The 19,351-nt window shown below is 55.3% G+C and overlaps 1 protein-coding gene and 1 long non-coding RNA gene across 2 annotated transcripts in view; one reads left to right on the top strand and one right to left on the bottom strand.

Moving 5' to 3' along the window:
* The window catches only part of SLC9A1 (solute carrier family 9 member A1), a 48,037-nt gene that overhangs the window by 16,737 nt on the left and 11,949 nt on the right, over nt 1-19,351 (top strand). Inside the window, exon 2 of the mRNA XM_040619081.1 lies at nt 18,339-18,799. Coding sequence (XP_040475015.1) covers nt 18,339-18,799 — 461 coding nt within the window. The remainder of the gene's footprint in view (nt 1-18,338; nt 18,800-19,351) is intronic.
* Nucleotides 17,764-18,470, bottom strand: LOC121099789. The gene is made up of 2 exons (XR_005831529.1): nt 18,330-18,470; nt 17,764-18,066 (listed from the first exon to the last, which is right to left on the bottom strand). It is a non-coding gene; the product is annotated as an uncharacterized LOC121099789 (long non-coding RNA).

Here is a 19,351-nt window from a genome sequence, read left to right as displayed (position 1 = left end):
ACAGCCACCGTGATTAGCAGTGAGGGGCAAGCAGAGGCAGGGCTGGCTGTGCAGGGGCCGGATGGGAGGGAGTCAAGGCAGCTGTCCGTACAGTCACGGCAGGGTCAGTAGAGCCTGGTGGCGGACGGTCGTCAGAGCCCAGCACATCTGGCTTTGAGTCCCAGCTGCACCACCTGCCCGCTCTCTGACATTAGGCTGAGCACCTGACCTGTGAAGATCATTCGTCTGTACGTTCTCCCTTACCTGTTTTTTTCAAAACCTTCCCTCCTCTGTTTAATTGAGGGATAACATGCATAAATACATACAGGAGAGTGAGCTAATCTTAAATGAATGGCTCGGTGATTATATTTACGAATGTATGTGACCATGTTAACAAACCAAGACAGAGGATATCTATGTACCCCCAGAGTCCCCTCCTGCCCCTCCCGGTCTGTACCCCCACATTCCTCCGCGTAACCCCTGTTCTGAGTTCCGTCAGCATCAGTTGGTTGTACCTGTTCTTGACCTTGATATAACCGGAGTCAGACAGCGCATACTCTCTTGTGTCCGGCTGCTTCTGCTCGGCTTATCCAGGAGGTTCCTCTTTGTCGTCATATGCAGGAGAGCCTGTCCCTTCTGTCACTGTGCAGCATTGCCTGGCGTGAAGAAGCCACAGTGGCTCACTGTCCTGCTGCTGGGCATCTGGGTGGGTTCCCACTTTTGACAGTTACAGATAACGCTGCTCTGAACATCCTTATCCTCCGTAGGGTTTTGTGAAAATTAAATGAAATAATCTATTACAGTAAAGTGTTGAATACTGAGTTTAGACTTAGAGCAGGTGCTCAAAAAAATTTTCTCCCAGATTTTTGTTGTTGTTGTTCATAAAAAGGAAACAAAAATTCAAACACTACCTAAGTGTGTAAAGAAAAAAATGCAAGTCCTACCCCGTTCACTCACCTGCTCCTTAGAGCTGATCACTTTACAGTTCAGTATGTTTGCCTGAACTTTTCTTTTTTTTTTTTTTTTTAAAGATTTTACTTATTTATTTGACAGAGATAGAGACAGCCAGCGAGAGAGGGAACACAAGCAGGGGGAGTGGGAGAGGAAGAAGCAGGCTCATAGAGGAGGAGCCCGACGTGGGGCTCGATCCCGGAACGCCGGGATCACGCCCTGAGCCAAAGGCAGATGCTTAACCGCTGTGCCACCCAGGCGCCCCTGCCTGAACTTTTCTTTGCTATTGTGTGAAGGTCTTTTTTTTTTTTTTTAAGATTTATTCATTTATTTTTAGAGAGAACGAGAGAGAGAGTACACGTGGTTGGGGGGTGGGGTGTAGAGAGAGAGCGAGAGAGAATCTCAAGCAGACTCCGTGCTGAATGCGGAGCCCAACGTGGGGCTCAGTCTCACGACCCTGAGATCACGACCTGAGATCACGACCTAAGCCAAAACCAAGAGTTGGACGCTTAACCGACTGTGCCACCCAGGTGCCCCTGAAGTTCTTTTTAATAAAAATAGTTTCATAGTAGTAATCATGCTGTTCCTACTCTTTTGCAACTTAGTTTTTTAATTACGTCTGACTTTTTAAGAGTCTCCTTATCAGCACTGAAGGAGCAGCTTCAAGAGGGACAGACTGGGATAAGCTCCTGAACCAGTCCGCCGAGGCCTTCCACTCTGGCCTGGCAGGGCTGCTGTTAGGTTCCCTCTGTGTGGAACCCAGGGTTTGGCTTCCGGAACCCTGGGTGCAAGTCCTGGCTCTCTTGTGCCCTCTTTGGGTATGTTCTTGGGTTTTTGTGCCCTGAGCTTTGGTTTTCTCGTCTTTAATGCAGGAGCGCCCACACCTGCCTCATACGGATGCCATGAAGTCTAAATCTAAATGTGATAACGTACAGGAAAGATCAATGTTAGGGTAGGAGATAACATATAGCAAAGTACAAAGTGGAAAGTACAAGGTGAAAAGTGACGCATGTTGCTGCTTATTATGTAAAATTACGAGCTGTCAGAGCTAGAGGCCTCTGAGAAGCCCGCAGAGCCAGCGAGTGATGGAGCCAGAACCAAGCCAAGGGGGACATCGGCCCCGCAGCTTCTGAGCTCCCCCCACCCTGCAGTGGAGGGGGTGCCCGCCATCCTCTGGTCCAGGAAGGTGGGGAAGCAGGAAGGTCGGCAGAGGCACGGGGGCCTGGGTGGGGAAGGAGATGCTACCCCAGTCTAGGCTACAACACTTTCTCCATCCTAACTGTGCCCCCAAACCCCAAACTCTGTCCATTCCCCGGCCCCACAGAGCTCCCTTCCTCCCCCTAAGGAGCCAGACCAGCACCGCTGCTCCCTGCCCCCTCCCGCAGGTACCCACCTGGAGTTGTGTCTCTGAGGCTTCTTATAGCTTGCTGTTTGGATCTCCTGAGCCTTCGGCCCCCCACACCCCCAGCTTTTATAAGAGGATAGAGAGGGCTCCCCCAGGCCTGTGAGCTGATGGCGTAGACTGAGGTCAGGAATCCAGAAGCAAAACCCTGACCAGCCTGGGCTGGGGCCTGTGCCTCATTCACCCTGCTCCCCCTCCCCAGGAAGAATTGGCATAAGATTTGCACGGAACCGGCCTCGGTGGGCTCCGCTGTCCCCCGTGTCTGGCCACCGCACTCAGTACCAGGTGCACCGAGGCAGAAGTGGCTCCCTGTGCTCTGGCTCCCGCCCCTTTTGGAGCCCCAGCTCATTATAGCAGCACCCGTGGCGGTGATGTCAGGTTGCTGGGCAGGGCCTCTGGGAGTGCCCTGTTCGTCCAGGGTGGGGTGGGAGCCCTCAGATCCCCTTTCAGGGCGAGGCTGTGGAGTGACACATGTTCTAGTGGCAGTGAATGGTGACGTCACAAAGGCTAGGAGGCACCTCCCCCTCACGCTGGAGCTCTTGCCTTGTGTGGCCCTTCATCATCTTGGGTGGGTCTCCCCTGACCCTGTGAAGCGAGTGGAGGTGTCCTCATTTTTTAAATGGTCTGGAGAGGTTAACTAACTCACCCAGGGTCACAGGAAAGTGCCAGAACCAAGCCACCTTGAATCCTAGGAAACCAGAGTGAAAGAGCCATGTGAGGTTTCCCGGCCCTGTCACCGCATGGCTGAGCAAACCCAAGCCCCAGAGTGCAGGCACATGGGGATTGGCACCCAGGACCGGTATTCTTTCCATGCCGTGGACAACATCCATAGTTAGTACCACGGTGGGGCCCCCGTCCGCTCCTTTGAACATTCTGAGACAGTCTCGTTAGGGCCGTGCTTTGGAGAGTGGAGAAAAGTTGTCATCCAGCTTATTTTTTCTGTGGCTCAGATGAGGAATGTGGTTGAGAACTGCCCCTGAGGACAAGCCCCCGGCAGCTCAGGAATCCGCTTCCCTGGCTTGAACCCCACTTCGCCCTGCCCCCTACCAGCAAGGCGGCCTTGGGCGGGTGGCCTAGCCCCTCTGAGCTGCAGATTCCTCGTCGGTGATGCGAGTGTGCTAGTGCGTCTCTCACCGGACGGTTGGAGGGTTAAGGAGCCCTCAGTGAGTGCCGCGATTGTCCACGTCCCCCTCTCAGGAAGACGCTGGGTCATCTCATGACTGAGCTGATCAGAACCAGAGCTCCAGCCTGAGTTCCGGCCCTTCTTGTCCTGCCCTGCAGGGCTGCTTCCTGGTTCCTGCTGCCGCAGGCATCCCCACCTCTGTGCCGCATGCACGATCGTACAATGGGCCCTGCTCAGGTGGACGCAGGTGCTGCTGGAGGCTTTCTTCGCTTCTTCCTGGGCACGGGACAGTGACTTCTGTGGGCCACAATGGTGGCAGGCAAGTAGGCAGGCTGGCAGCCTCTCCGCCCGCCTGGGACCTCGCCCCTGTGTGCTCGGCTCGTCACAGATGGGCTCCTGGCCTCCAGCCAGGCCCTCGCTGCATAGCTCCATGTGGGCTGGCCTCCAGAACCCGTGCCCTACGCATGAGAGCGGCAGCAGGAAGCAGCGACAGGTCATTTCCTATTGAGCAGCCTGGCTCGAGGGCAGAGCTCAGCCTCTGGGGTCAGGCTGTCCTGGGATCAAGTATCAGTTTTATTGCTTCCTGGCTGGGTGCCACTTGGGCAAGTTCTTTAAACTCCAAGCCTCAGTTTCTCCTCTGGAAAACGGAAATAGTGCCTACCTCATAGCATTGCTGAGGCCAAATGAGTAAGCACAGGGCTTGGTGACAACTGTCCCTCCCATGCTGGCACGCAGCTCGCGGCCGCGCTGTATCCCCCGCGGCAGTGCCTCCAGAGGAGCTCCGTTCCTCTTCACTGGGGTACCAGACAGCTCCTGGTCTCCCCTGGCAGATCACACACAGAACCAGGGCATATCGGTTCTGCAGGGGATCTTAGAGGGAACCAGGAGTTTAGAGTGGATGGGTGTCTCACTCCCGGGGTCACATGGCAAGTGACGGCCTGAAGTGAACCGGGCCTCCTGTTCCCAGCCCAGCGGGATAGAGAGCCGGGCTCGGAGCTGGAGCACGCATGCTGGGCTGTGGCTCTGGAGTCAGAAAGACCCAGTGGTAGGGCCTTGGTGAAGTCTCTTCACCGCTCCCTGGCTCGGCTTCCTCAGCTGGAGAACGATACCTAGGTCAGAGAACCTTTAGGGGCCTCACGCAGTTAAGGTGCACAGCACATCACCGCGAAGTGCTCGGCAAAAGGTAGTTGTGGAAAAAAGGTGGGAGTAATGAGGGGTGGCGCTGTGTCCCACGTGAGGACCGGCTTTGGGGAATGTGGCCTCCGTGTGCATCCCGACTCTGCCAACACCTTCTATGTGACCTTGGCCGAGGTCCTGCCCTCTCTGGGCTCTGGTCTTTGCATCTGTGGAATAGAGGGGTTGGACTGGAATGGTCTCGGAAGGCCCTGTCTCCTCTGCCCTCCTGTGGCTTCTTACGGAGGTTCTTCGTGAACCCCAGGAGATGCCTGACCTCCCTTTGCTGTTCCTGTAGCCCTGGGCCCTCCTGGCACCAGGACCGAGGCCTGCAGCCAGCCGTGTCCTCATCCTTTCTCTGCAGTGTCCTCTAAAGGGCAGCCTCTCTGAGCATGCCCAGCTCTCCCATCCGCTCCATACCCCTCCTGGTCTCAGAGGCCTGAGGTGACACACTGTCCCAGTGGGCAGAGAGAGGAGCCAGGGAGAGGCCCTCCAGGTGTGCCCTCTGTGTCTCCCTCCTCATGATGCTCAGCCAGCTGGGCTGTTTTCAGAAGTGTGCGGGAGCCTTTCAGGGCAGCCCCAGGAGACGGATGCCTTGGGCACCTGCTTAGGGGGAGCCCTGGCCCCCACCCCACCAGCGAGCCTCTGGGACGCGCCGCTGAGGTCTCAGGGAGCCTGCAACCGCGTGGCGCAGCTGCGTTCACAGCTCCTGTGACCTGCGCTCCGGTATCTGGAAGGCAGTCTTGCAGATCTTAAAGGGAACAAGAAACAGGTTCAGTGGGTATCCAGAGGGCTTCTGTCTCCTCCCAGACACCCTCTGCCTCTCCTCAGCCTCCCCCCAACCTCCCTTTCGGTCTCCCCTCTGCCTCAACTCAACCTCCCCCCAGCCTCTGCTCAGCCTTACCCCACCCTCTCCCTCAGCCTCGCCTCCTGCCTCTGCTCTGCCTCCTCTCCCCTTCCCCTCAGCCCCCCTCAGCACCTCTGCAGGCTTCTGCCAGCCAGGCTCAGCCTGGAACCAGTGATGACAGCGACAGGGTAGCAAGCCCTGTTTCGGAGGGGCTGCCTCAGAGTGTGGCCCCATCCCCTGACTCTGGCTGCTTCCCTGGCGCCTGTGCCCCGGTGCCAGCAGGCCCTCTGTGGGGCTGGGGACTCAGGGTACAGAGAAGAGACCATGCCCTTTGCTGAGAGTTTTCTTTGGTAGCTCTTTGCTCCAGACACGTAATCTCATTGGATCCTCAGAACAGCCCTTGAGATAGAAATGACTGCGAGCCCGCTTTTCAGATGAAGAAACTGAGCTTCACCTGAGACTCAGAGCACCTGCCAAGGAGACACGGCTTGTAGGTCGCAGAGCCGGGAGACCGGGCCGCTGGTTCTCAGGACCATGCCCTCTCTTAACCACCGGGCTCCCTGCTGGCTGAGTTGGGGTTGAAACCTTGGACAGATCCCTGAGGCGACTGTACCCCTGCTTGTTTTTCCAGATGTCACCTTTCCCAGCTATGTCACTGAGGATCTGCCAGCCTGCACGTGGGACTGCCTCCCCTGGCCGGGGCCCAGATGCTCTGCCTCACACCTCCAGAGCTCTGGCTGCCACTTGACTGCTGGGTCCTCCTCTCACCAGGACCTGGCTCCAGTGGAGGGCCCAGCCCCTCTGGGGGGTTGATATTCCTACTGTGTTCTTATGGAACTCAAGTCAGGGGGCAGCCACGCTGGGCCGCAGAGTAGGCCAGCCCTGGAGAGCAGACATGCTCTGCTCCCCAGGAACAGGGAGACCCCTTGCCATCCCCCCTTCCATCCAAGACCTGTCTTTCTTTTTGTCACAGCCACCTAGGGCCATGAGCCTTGCTTATCGCCATGCTGGAGGGGAGGGAAGCGAGGCTCAGGGCAGTACTGTGATTTGCCAGAGATCACAGAGAAGTTCAGGTTGAGAGCTGGGACAGAAGCCAGCTCCTGTGTTGGCAGACCAGGGCTCTTTACAGCAGCCCGTGCTTTGGGCTATCTTACTCCGCACGAGGACTGTCCTGGGCCCAGATACTGCGCTTGTTGGCATGGACAGAGATGGGGAGTGTGAGGTGCTTTGTCCAGTAGCAGAGCTCATTGGTCAGATGTCAGAGCTGCATAGAGGCTCTCAACTTGCCTCTGAGGACGGGGAAGGCCAGAGAAAGACGGGCTCTTTTAAAGCACCTAGTAAGTTCGTGGCAGGGTCTAGATCAGAACCCAGGTCTCTGAATCCCCAGGCTGGGCTTGGCTCGGGCTCTTCCTCTCCCCAAATGTAGCTTTCTGGCCTCCTGAGGCATGTGGAGGTGGACGGGGGGCGGACTCACCCACCCTGCTGGGATCTGCAGGAGGCAGTGCAAGCTGCCCCCGGAGCCTAGACTTAGCAACTCTGCGGCTGGACCGCTCTCCCCATGCCGGGGTGCTAAGCCAGGGTGGCCAGCACCATCTCCCATTCTTTCTTTCCCGAGGTGCTTGCAGACAGGACTTTCACATCGTCCCAGACCAGAGCCTTTCGGTGACTCTGCCTGAGCACTGGATTGGGTCCGCAGTCTCAGGTTTGTGACCTAGGTCTTCTGCTACCCATGTGATCTTGGGAGAGTGTCTGGACCTCTCTGAACTTCTGTTTCTTCATCTGTTGTCTACTGCCCAGAGAAAGGGCTGCTTTGTGCCCACCTAGGTATCACTTCCTTTCCAGCCTTTGCTGTCACCTGTGCCCAATAGAATACCCACTACCTACGTCATGCTTGTTCCCCACACCTCCTACCTTTCCAACATGCCGCTGCTTTGCTCAGAAGGCCCTCCAAGTGCCCTCCTAACCCCAGCCCTGCCTTCAGGCTCAGTCCAGTTCAGCTAGTGTTTAGTGCACATGAACTTCCTACCATGCGCTGGAGATGAGGTTAAATCACACTGGAATTCCCCCTTGGATAGTCATGCAGGCTCAACAAACAAGTCTTGGTCTTTGCCACGTGCCAGGCTCTGTGCTAAGTGCCGGAGCGTCAACGAGGACTAGGACAGGGTCCCTGCCCTTGAGAGCCGTCTGAAGGGGGAGACAACCTGCCAGCCACACAGCGGGAGCCGACTCTTAATGGAGGGCTGCAGGATTTCAGACTCAAGTGTGACAAGTTTCTGCCCTGGGGAGCATTTAGGGAAAGCTGCTGGAGGAGCTGGAGTGCTTCTCCAGTAACCCACCAAAGCCTCTGGTTTGCTCAGTGCTCTCCTGTCTCTCGTCCCACATGGTCCTCACAACCTTGCTTGGTCATCGAGGCAGAAGATGATCAGATGAGCAAACACTGATAGTGAGCCTACTGTGTGATGGGCACAACTCTAGGTGCTAGGAGGTACTGCAGCAGTCGTGACAGTCTGCCCTCATGGAGGGGGACGGGGGACCCATCAATGAGTACATACAGACTTCAGTAGTGGTGAGTGCTGTAGAGAAAGATAAAGCAGGGTGAGTGGAGAGAGAGGACTCGGGAAGACCTCTCTGAGGTGGGATTTGAGCAGGGACCTAAAAGACAGAGGGAATCTGTTGTTCAACGATATGGTACAGAGTGTTTCAGGCAGAAGGAAGAGTAAATGCAAAGGCCCTGGGGTAGAATTGTTCTGTTTAAGGAAAAGCAAAGAGGCTGTAGATCTAGAGGGGAGTTTGCCACTGGGTTGGAGGTGGGGTATAAAAGAAAGGAGTCCGGATGATTCCAGGGTTTGGGACTTGAGCGACTGAATGATACTGGGGCAACGGGGACCACTGTAGGAGAAGCATGTTTGGCAGTAGGGAAACGAGAGCTCAGCTCCTGTGCCCTTGCCAGTATGAGTCCACCCCAGGTGCACCCAGACACACCAGTCTACGGGTCACCCGTGCCCACCCCTCTGGGCAGTCTCCTCATCTTCTCAGGCCCTACTCCAAGCTCAGTCCCCTGAGAGTCATGTTGTCTCATCGATGTCTTTCTGGCCCTTCTGAGAGGTCACCGAAAAGCCCAAGTTGAGGGGTAGCTGACACCTCTTCTTTATCGCTGGCCCCAGATGCCGTGAAGCACTGACTGAGCTGGGAGGGGCGGAAGGGGTCCCCGATGCTTCCCTGAGTGCTGTCGTCTTCCTCCCACCCAGTTAGCACCTCTGAAGTCTTGTCTTGTTCTCCCTTCATGGCATCCCTCCTCCCTCCCCTGGAGCAGGTGAAAATGGGACGCTGGGCCTCGCTTTCCACCGGGCTGTTGTCCTGGAAATGGTAGAATTTCTCTTTGTGTTGCTTTGATGATATTGGAGCAGGCTCAAGTTGTATATAATGGATCTACTTCGTGGTCAAGCTTCTAAGCTAGGTGACTGCACCTGGGAGGGACACTAAGGACAACAGGTATTTGGTGCACTCAATTTCAGTTTTCGCCTCAATTTGCATTTTGCAAACTCTACCCTACCCCCGCTAAAGGAAAAGAAAAGAGAAATGCCGCTTTCCCAAGGTCTAGAGTTTCTGGAAATGGAACCTCTCTTACGGAGCTCCCCTACCCCTGGTGTGGGCAGACGTGCTAGGAGCTCCTGCTGTGGCCTGCTGGTCCTGAGAACAGTCTGGCAGGAGGAGGACCACGGATGGGGATGGGTGGGGGAGGGAAGCCTTTTGCCTGGAGAGCCGCCCACCTGGGCAGCAGGAAGGGGGCGGGCAGTGGCTTGAATCCAGACTAAGTCTAGGTTCTTTTCCAGCTCAAGCAGTCCATGCTTTCACTTCCTCCACACTACATGGTTGAAATTCGGGGAGCTGAGAAGGGCCTCCTTTGCAAGGGGCATGATTTAGATTTTTCTGATGCCAGTGGCCCCACGGGATCAGGTGAAGGTACAGAAGTGGAAGCAGAGGCCCTCTGGTTTCGCTGCCAGCCACAGGGGCAAGACCCGCCTGGGGCTCTTCGTGGAGGATCTCAGTATGAGAAACCCGCCTTCATCCCAGTGCCGTCACGGAGGGACTGTTCAGTATGCTTTGGCACGGGCAAGGCCATGGATGCAGTGAGGGCGCTCCGCAGGGGGCTGGGAGGCAGTGGGAGGGGAGGTAATCTTGGGTCTGAAACACTACTCTGGAGCCCTGGTTCTGTGACCTTGAGGCACATATGCGGCCATCCCTCTGATTTTCTCTTTACTTATTTTTAAATGGGGGATAATAATAGTACCTACTGCATTAGGGTTGTTGAGAAAATTAAATGAGATGCTTTAGTAAAAGTGTTTGGGGCAGTCTCTTCCCCTTAGAAGCTGTTCTAGCAGAGTATGTGGGGTATGCCGTGTATATGGGGCGCCTGGGTGCCTCAGATGGTTGGCGGTCTGCCTTCGGCTCAGGTTGTGATCCCAGGGTCCTAAGATCGAGTCCTGCATCGGGCTCCCTGCTCAGCGGGGAGCCTGCTTCTCCCTCTCTCTCTGCCTGCGGCTCTGCCTACTTGCGCTCTCTATCTCTCTGTCAAATAAATAAATAAATAAATAAAATGTTAAAAAAAAAAAAAAGAATATGCCATGTATACCAAATTTTAAAACTATAGATATAGAAAAGTTTGGAATTTTGTATACTGGACTGTTCACGGTATGGATTTGAGGGTGGGAGGGTGTCTTGTATAGCAGGGAAAGGGAAAGGAGGAGAATCACTGGGACGTCCTCCTCCTCCTACTTATGTACTTAGATCCTGTTGGGACAAAGTTTTAAATGACCATGCATTCTGTTTACAGTCATCAAAGCACCGTATTTCCATTTTGAAAAAAATCAAAAGAGACCAGTATGTATAACGTGTACCTGCCAGGGACCCAAACCGGCCACAAGCCTTTGAAGCCTGAGGTCCTACCCCACCCCCTGAGCTGCCATCCTTACTGGCTGTCTGAAACCTCTGGCTCGCCAGTCCTATTGTTGCCTCCTGGAGCTCTGTATCTTGTCAACACACACGGACTGTTTACTGCCGGTCCCTGTCCCTGTCCCTACCCCCCCCCCCCACCCGTGTGACTCATCCTCCACCCCACACACAGGGACGCTCAATCCGGAGCCTTTCCTGTGGGGGGTGGGGAGAATCTGCTGGAGCGAAGTTGATCCAACAAATGCTATGGGGCGCGGAGGTGACTGGGGGGGTTGGGTTGGGTACCAAGAAGTGCCAACCCAGTGGGGTAAGGTGGGGTCAGGGCCGCTGAAGTGCGTCCTTGAGACCCAGGGAAAAGACTAGTGGGAGTGAAAGGCAGAGTGGGAGTAGAGCCTGGTTCAAGGCCGGGTCAGGGGCATTAGGGGCCAGACCTGAAGGTCAGGAGACCCTCCAAGGCCTGCACACCCGTTGGGTCCCTTGACTCCAGTCCTTGCATGTGAGCCAGTGTCTCCCTCCCTGTACAGTCTCTTTCCCACGCTAGCCGGAGGTTTCAGGGTCCTCAGAAGACTACCCGGATCCCCTCTCTGCTCATTCGTGCACACTCTCCCCACCCCCCACCAGTCTCCTGCCCACGAGGCCCAGCTTCAACGGCACATCCTGTAGGAAGATTCCATCATTCCCTGCACCTGCTTTTCCTGAGCCTCACCCGGTGGGTCCCAGGGCCGTGTCCTGGGATGCCAAGCGGGCTAGAAGACCTAGCTACCGAGCTCCTGGCTCCGCAGTTAGGAGGGGCACCTGACTCAGCCTGGGGAGTTCAGGAACGGCTTCTCAGAGGAGGTGACACCGCCACCATTAGGGAAATTAGGTTTTGAAAGGTGGGTGGAAGTTCAAGGTGAAAAACAGTTTCCCTCGGTGTACACAGAGTTGGGGTTTGAGGACTTCTGGCAAGTGGAGTTCAGGGGTTGGGGATGGTAGGTTCGTGATGAGGGTTAACCCCGAGCTTGGCCAGTTCCCTGGCCCTGGAAACCTGGTCACAGCACCTGCTCTGGAGTGCCTCTCCCGCCAGGTCTCTGAGAGGGCCCGGCTGTCGCTGTGTTGCTCTGCCTACTGCTTTCCAATCCGTCTCCTTGGCCACCAGGTCCCCCCCAGCCCAGGTGGCCTTTCTGGCCTCCCTCTTCCTCATCAGTCATCTCTGATGTTAGTCCGCTGCTTCGCAAAGTACATGTTGCTTCTGTGTCCAACCCCGATTCTCACCTGTCTACACCCCAGGAAACCGAGGCCCGCCTGTGGGGCAATGATTTGTCCAGAGCATCGTGGTTACTAGAGGGCAGAGCTAGGCCTCGAATCCAGGTGTCGGCCTCCTGGCCCGGTCTTCTTTTCCCACGCCTCAGGCAGCCTGGTACAGGCTGTGTGTGCTCTCAGAGAGCTTTTTTAGCTCGTTCCCTACCCACACTCGATGTTCCCGGGGGGTGGAACCCTGTCTCCCTGAGATGTGGGGCGAAACAAGCAAGAAATAGAGGTGCCATGCGGAAGACGAGAGGGGGAGGCACACAGAGCCTGACTCCCCCGGCCTGGGGGACGATTCCTGCCCAGGTACTTGAAACAGACTTATTTATGGCTGTACCCACGGCGGAGCCATATTGCAAACCGGAATGCTCTGCCCCTTGATCCCGACAGGCTTTGTCTCCATTGACGCAGCATATGGCACAAAAGCCTGGCAGTCCGGGACCTGGGTTCTGATTTTGCCCCTGCCACTTGCCAGCTAAGTAGCCTTGGGCAAGTCACTTCGCCTCTCTTTGCCTCAGTCTCTTCATCTGTCAAATGAGGGTCTGGGTACAAGAGAGGAAATGAGAGGAGCTCCATGGAAGCCCCAGCATAGGACCTTGTATCAGACACTCGGGAGTGTCTGGTACGTGCTTTTCTTCTCTCCACTGGAGGCTGGATCTTCAAGTGAGTCCTGATCAAGTACAGTATCACTGAGTGGGCGCTATCGGTTTACATGTTTAAAAATTGTCATTCATTGGGTGGCTCCCGGAGACCAGGAGCTCTCTTATCTCCGTGACACTTATACAGCTATGCTGGGGGTGGCGGCATCACCCCAGTTGCAGAGTAAGGACCAAGATTCAAAGACACATGCGACATGTGTCATGTAGGATCTCCCTTGCTCCTCACAACAGCACTCATATTTGGATATTGGCAAAGGCTCGGTGAAGACAGCCTCCCTTCCTAGTTCTCTTTCTTTTCCTTGTTTTTCATATATTCATTACCCTTAACCTCTGTTCACTATGTGCAGGATACTTGTCCTGGGCTCTTCAGAGGATACAGACCCTCGAATGGCTCTCCTTCTGCCCCCGCCCTCGCTTGCTCGCTCTCTGACAAACTTCTATTGATCCCTCAAAGCCCAATCCAAATGGTCCCTGCCCTGGGAGCATCACCTACTCCTGAAATTTAACCATCCCCACCTCCTTCCTCTTTCCTACACTTGACACATCCAAAAGGCAGCTTTATCTCAGTTCACAAATAGTTAATGCCTACTCTGTGCTGGAAGCTGGAGACCCAGATGACTCCAGAAATATTTCCACCTGTGGGGAGCTTAACGCCCAGTGGTGGACAAGTTTACACCAATAGGTCTTGATAATGTAGAGTGATTCATATTATACTTTGGTTTTGAAGAAAATTATTCTAATAATAGCAGTCACCACTTTTTGCTAACGTTGAGCACCAGCGTTGTTTGCCATGCTTTGCCCTGGTTACTTCCTCTTCTACTCCAGTGTCTGAAATAGGCTTTTGCACAGATGGGGAAACCGAGAGTAGAAGATAAAACATAAATGCCTAAGGCTGCCCAGCTAGGAACCCTGACTGGAACCCAGGGAGGCCTGGCTCCCAAAGCTTTGTCTCTGCCGGTCTGGCTGTCAGCCTGCTGGGACGCTGGCTGAGTGTGTCCCGAGTGTGTCCCTTTTTCCTTGGCCCTCATTGCTGACGTTGATGGTGGAAAGAATCAGACTAAAGAAGAATCAGCTTCTCCTACCCCAAAGGAGCCTCAGCCCCAGTGGAGACCAGAGCTGAATACTGATCAGGCAGACAGGGGCTGAGCAGTCTGATCATTCCCAACTCCCGCCTTAGAAATTAGTGACTAAGACTGAGCACTTCTGGCTGAGTGAACTTGGGAGGGCTTCCTGGAGGGGGCAGACCTAAAAGATAGGAACGATTTCCCAAGGTTTTTACTAGCCGCTGCAGTGGAGGGGGAGCAGTGGTGAGACTTCCCTGGAGGGGAGCTCATGGAAAGCATACCACTTCTGGTCCTCTCAGAGCCTCTTTGGGCCTCTTTGGGCCTGAGCACTGATGCCCCCCTTAGGGACAAAATAAGAATAAAAGCAGAGATCATGTGGTGAGTGGCTAAGAACAGAAACTCTGGAGCCAGACTGCCCGGGTTTGAGTCAATTATCAGCTACTTGACTTTGAGCGAGTTGCTTAACCTTTCTGTCCCTCAGTTTCCTCATCTGTGAAATGAGGGAATGGTCATCATGACCTCCCAGAGCTGTGATGAGGTGCAGATGAGATCAAAAGTATCAGAGCACACTGCTGTAAACTGTAGAGTGCCAGGTCTTCGCTGGGTGGTATTACCTTTCAGGACTGTCGTTGAGACTGGTTGCTGGGGCAGTTGAAGAGGGAGTTAGAGAAATGGAATCGTGTGCAACCAGGAATCCCTTGGGACCTGGCCGAGTTGCAGCCCCAGAGCAGTCCTCAGGCCTGGAACTAGGGCGGCAGGGCCCCTCGCACACCCCTGGGTCTCTGGTGACCAGCACGGGTGGGCCAAGGAGGCCCTCCTCCCGGCACTCCCCCCTGACTGCCCAGGCCAGGGGAGAGATGGGGGAAGGGGGATCAGGGGTGTCTGGTCGCCCTGGCAACCGAGGGTGACGTGGAACAGCTTTGCCTGCTGCTCCGCTGCACCAGTCTCAGCAGCTGGGGACCGTCCCAGGAGATGGAAATAAAACATTCTCACGGCGGAGAGCAGAGAAGCTGCAGGGACGCCGGGAGCCCCTCACCAATTTGAAGTTTGCTCAAGTGTCTGTTCAGTGTGCCTCTGTGTGAGAGAGAGAGAGAGAGAGAGAGTGTGTGTGTGTGTGTGTGTGTGTGTAAGAAAGGGTGAGAATGAGTGTGTGTAAGAAAGCTAGAGTGTGGATTAGTCTAAGAGGGATTAAGTGTGTAAGAGTGGGTGAGTGTGAGGAGTGTGTATAAGAGCTAGAGTGAGGGTATGTGTGCAAGGAAGTGTGTAAGTGCGAGAGCACACGTGAGAGTGGTGAGTGTGGGAGAGAATGGGTGTGGGTGAGTGTGTAAGAGGGAGTTGGTGAGCGTGTAAGAGAGCGAGAAAGTGGGTGAGTGTGTGTGTCCCTCCGTCCCTGCGGCTGCCCGGCTGGCACCTGTGCTGGACACAGTGTAGCCACTTCCGCGCTCCCATGGTGGGGACTGTGGGTGGGTTCGCCGGGTGGCTCGGAGACGTGGAATTCCACACCTTCTCGCTTCCTTGCTCCAGGAGGACTGGACGCCCTCTCAGGAGGCCGTGTGCTTGGAGAGATCCCTGGACCTAGACCTGCCTGCGTTCTCGCGGTGGCATGGTTATGGGACCTTGACAGGTCACTGGTTGTCTCTGAGTCTCAGTTTCCCGGACCGAGGAGCAGAGAGTTGGACGATCTCCAGGGTCTGTTCCAGCTCTCCCAGCTCTGGATTTGACTCTGACTGCCTCTGCCCCACTCCAGATTCCATCCTGGTGACATCACTACTGCCACAAAGTTTGGGCCTGGAAGTTTCGCCTTATTTCTTGGCATCTTGGGATCTCACCTTAATGGTGGGCTTTTGTCGGGGGACTGGGGGCCCCAAATGTGCCCCTTTCTCCACACCTGGTGTCAGCAAACTTCCTGCATTTTAAGGAGACTCTCCAGGGCTGCAGGGTGGGAACAGCTGGTGGAGTCAGGGCCTTGGAAGAGGGACAAGCCAGAACACGCCCGTCCCTCCCCCCTGGAAGCTTGCTTTTCAGTAATGTGCCGCCTGCCCGAGGTAAGGAGCCAAGAGTGGATCCCAGACCTTCTTCAGCCTGGACCCCTCCCTCCCCTGCCCTTGCCCGGCAGGGCCTGCTCACCAAGAGGCAGGGCCAACACAGGAAGACCCCAGGGGACTTGCCCCGGAAACATGGCTCCAGCCCCAGGTACCGTGGGAGCCGGCTTCTGTGGAAGAAAGTACATAGCACCCAGGGGGCGCAGGACCTAACAGGCCTGGGTGGCCGGGGCCTATCCGGCCTCCTCTGAGTTCCAGGTTTTCCTCTGTCAAACAGCTACCATGACAGCTGTCCCTTAACCCAGTGAGGGAGGCCTGATGGCTTGAAGGTCCTGAGACTGGGAAAAGCCGTTCCCGTGAGTTCGTCATGGAGGTTCTGACTCTGAGTCACCTCTGTGTCCCCAGTACACAGCACAGCCCGGCTCAGAGAAAATACCCATGTTTGAGTAAAAGATTAAGTAGCTCTCTCTGCTACAGATAGTCTAAGCTAGAGTGGAACTCCTCCCTTAGACTCTGGGAAGCCACTGCTTTCTCTTCTGCCAAGTGGGTACAATACGAACCCCACTGGGCAATTGTGCCAGGCTCCCAGCGCAGTGCCGGGCTCACGGTGCACCTTCAGGAATAATGAACGTTCTTCACGTTCACACTCTTGGCTTGTTTCCCTTGTCCCCTTACCCCATCCCTCCGTGTGGTCCTCATCTCTGGGTCTGCAGTGCACAGTGGGGCACTTTGAGGGACCAGGCAAGCTTTGTGGATTGGACTGATGGCAAAGAGGGGTGGGGAGGCATTTTTAAAGTTTAATGTGCTTGGTGGAGGGAAAGGCTGTCATCTGCTTGCCTGGGCTGTCTCTTCACACTGTGCCTTCTCCTCTTGGTGCTCAATTCCAGGGTAGGGTGTCGAGGTCGGCTAGCTGGACCTGGAGCTGGACTCCGGGCCTTGAGAAGCTGCTTCCTGGTGGCTGCAGGAGCTCTGTTCCCCTTAACCCCCTTGCCATCCCGTCACCCCTCCAGGGCAATGCAGGTCTCTGGGTGTGGTACCATTGTCCTGTCTCTGCTGCTCCTGCCTAGGTTGTCTGACCTTGCCAGGTGCCAGGGGGAGAGAGGAATTGGGGCAGCAACTGTGGATTGAAGTTCGAGAAGGAGAGGTACCAGAGAAGGACTCTTGCCCTAACATGAGCAGACAGGGGTGGTCAGGGAATGCTTCCTGGAGCAGGAGGCAGGTAGAAGCATGTGGTGTCAGCCATACACAGTAGGGATAGAGGTACAAGAATAGTGTTCTGGAGAGACAGACTAGACCAGGCAAAGATCTGCAGGTGAAAGAGGATATGGCTCATTTGCAGGGGAGATGCCCCTTCCAGTGCACCCGCCAACTGAACACTGGGGCTTACTGGTAGATGCTACAAAGACTGGGGAATTCTTCAGCAAGAGGTGAGTTTGGTCAGGTCTGTTTTGAAGCCAGGAGAATGCATATGGTGGCTTTGGGGTTCTCTCCTGGCCTAGGATGGAGACATGTTATTTTCCAACATGTTTGAGTGTCTCCTGGGAGCTTGGCAGTATGCCAGTGTTCTGGGCCTAGCTAGTGTTTTGAGTGTGAGTCTTGACTTGTAGCTCTGCTGACACTACCCTGATCAGTACTCGAGAGTGGGAGGGGCTTTGGGCATGGGGAATGATGTTTCTTCTCCTTCCCAAGGATCTCAGGGGTAATGAAAGCCAAAGCCTGCCAGATGGGTTATCAGGAATTCTGTGAGTTATGGCCTAGCCTTGTACATTTTCAAATCAGTAGTACTTACTGAGTACCTACTATGTCCCTAGCCCTGGGCATCTGATTATAAACAGATAGGGAGTCTGCCTCCACAGAGCATACAGGCTAGGGAGGGGAGGAGGAAAACAAGACCTTTCACCCTGAACAAAGTATCATACTTTCTTAACCAAGCTGAACCTGGGGTTTTTGGTACCCAGCATGTAGATAGGTGCTGGAGTCTTCTCTACCTACCTCCCCACCCCAAAGAAACCAAAACCCCTTAGGGAGCTTGGGGCCAAACGTGGCATTGAGAGAGTACGTCTCAGAAGGGAATTTTTGCTACTTCCTAGCTCTGGGTTTGGGGCCTTAGGGCCGGCCAGTGCCGCTGGCTCGGGGGGAGTGTTGGCGGGTCTCAGGCAGAGGGGCTTGTTCATGCCTTGATGAGAGGGAGAGCAGGGGTCGACCTACAGAACTTAGGAGTTTGATGGGAGCTGGGGGTTCGGACCTGGGTTCTGTCCTGGTTCTTTTTTTTTTTTTTTTCCCTGTCTTGGTTCTGCTTCTAATTTGCTGTGTGCCCTTGGGCAAGTCCTTTCCCCTTTCTGAGCCTCAGTTGCTGCATCTTTAAAGCAGAGGGGGTTAGGCTAGAAACAGATGGCGGATAGGTTTTGTCTCACCTGCAAAACTGATTGATCGCTGTTTGGCTTCTTGAGCTGCTGTGTGCGCTCAGCAGGGGAGTGCGTGAGTCTTGGAATGGCGGTGTAGGTAATGCCCTTGGGTACCTGGAGCCTCGGTAGTCAGTGGGTCATTTCTGCCTTCTGGAGGCACACAGAGCTGCTTCTTTCCACGCTATGGCAGAGACAGAGATAACATCTGTATATTCTTTGAAAAAAAAAAACCACTTCGAAAGCATTGTCACTTAGTGTATACAGCAAACCCTGGGAAGCTGGTATTACCGCTTCCGTGTCACGGGCGAGGAAGCCAAGGGTCAGAGTTACCAGAGCGGCCCTCTGAGGCCAAGCCCCTGTCACCAGCTGCTCTTCTCATCTCCGGCCCCGTCCCCAGCCTCGCGTCCTGACTCGCCGCAAGCCCACGGCCTCCTGTTCTCTCACCCTCCGCAGGTTTCCACGTGATCCCCACTATCTCGAGCATCGTCCCGGAGAGCTGTCTGCTGATCGTGGTGGGGCTGCTGGTGGGGGGCCTGATCAAGGGCGTGGGCGAGACGCCCCCCTTCCTGCAGTCGGACGTCTTCTTCCTCTTCCTGCTGCCGCCCATCATCCTGGACGCGGGCTACTTCCTGCCGCTGCGGCAGTTCACCGAGAACCTGGGCACCATTCTGATCTTCGCCGTGGTGGGCACGCTGTGGAACGCCTTCTTCCTGGGTGGCCTCATGTACGCCGTGTGCCTGGTGGGCGGCGAGCAGATCAACAACATCGGCCTCCTGGACAACCTGCTCTTTGGCAGCATCATCTCCGCCGTGGACCCCGTGGCCGTGCTGGCCGTCTTCGAGGAGATCCACATCAACGAGCTGCTGCATATCCTCGTCTTCGGGGAGTCCCTGCTCAACGACGCCGTCACTGTGGTGAGGGGCCCAGACCCGAATCCAGGTCCAGGGCGAATCCCGCCTCCACCCGCGAATCACAGTAGCGAATCCGCAAATGTCCCTTCCCGCTGGCTGTGTGCCAGGCATCGTGCATTAGCTCATTTAATCCTCGTGATGCCCTTAGGAGGTGTTTCTTAGTCTCACTTTACAGAGGAGGCATCAGGCCCCCCGAAGTCCGACGACTTGCTAACATGCGATAGGACCAAGGTTAGAAGCCAGGTCTGTCAGACTTCAGGGCCTGAGCTCCTGGCCTTTCCAGGCCATAGCCTCTGTCCCTGACTTGGACTGTGATGTGAACTTGGTTAAATTACATATCGTCTGTAGACTTCAGTTTACCCTTTATAGGCCAGTTAGTCTATCAGGGCCAGATCAGCCGTCCTGTTGGCTGTGCCTAAGTTACAGTTCACTTTGGGCAGAGTTCAGGGGCAGCACTGGTGGAAAGGGACCCTGCCCTGAAAACATCCAGGAAGGGCGCCTGGCTGGCTTAGTCGGTAGAGCATGTGACTCTTGAGCTCAGGGTCACGAGTTCCA

Source organism: Ursus maritimus, unplaced genomic scaffold (assembly GCF_017311325.1).
Source record: "Ursus maritimus isolate PB19 unplaced genomic scaffold, ASM1731132v1 scaffold_32, whole genome shotgun sequence".
NCBI lineage: Eukaryota > Metazoa > Chordata > Mammalia > Carnivora > Ursidae > Ursus > Ursus maritimus.
Note: the sequence above shows the minus strand (reverse complement) of the source record. Positions and strands in the feature narration are given on the sequence as shown.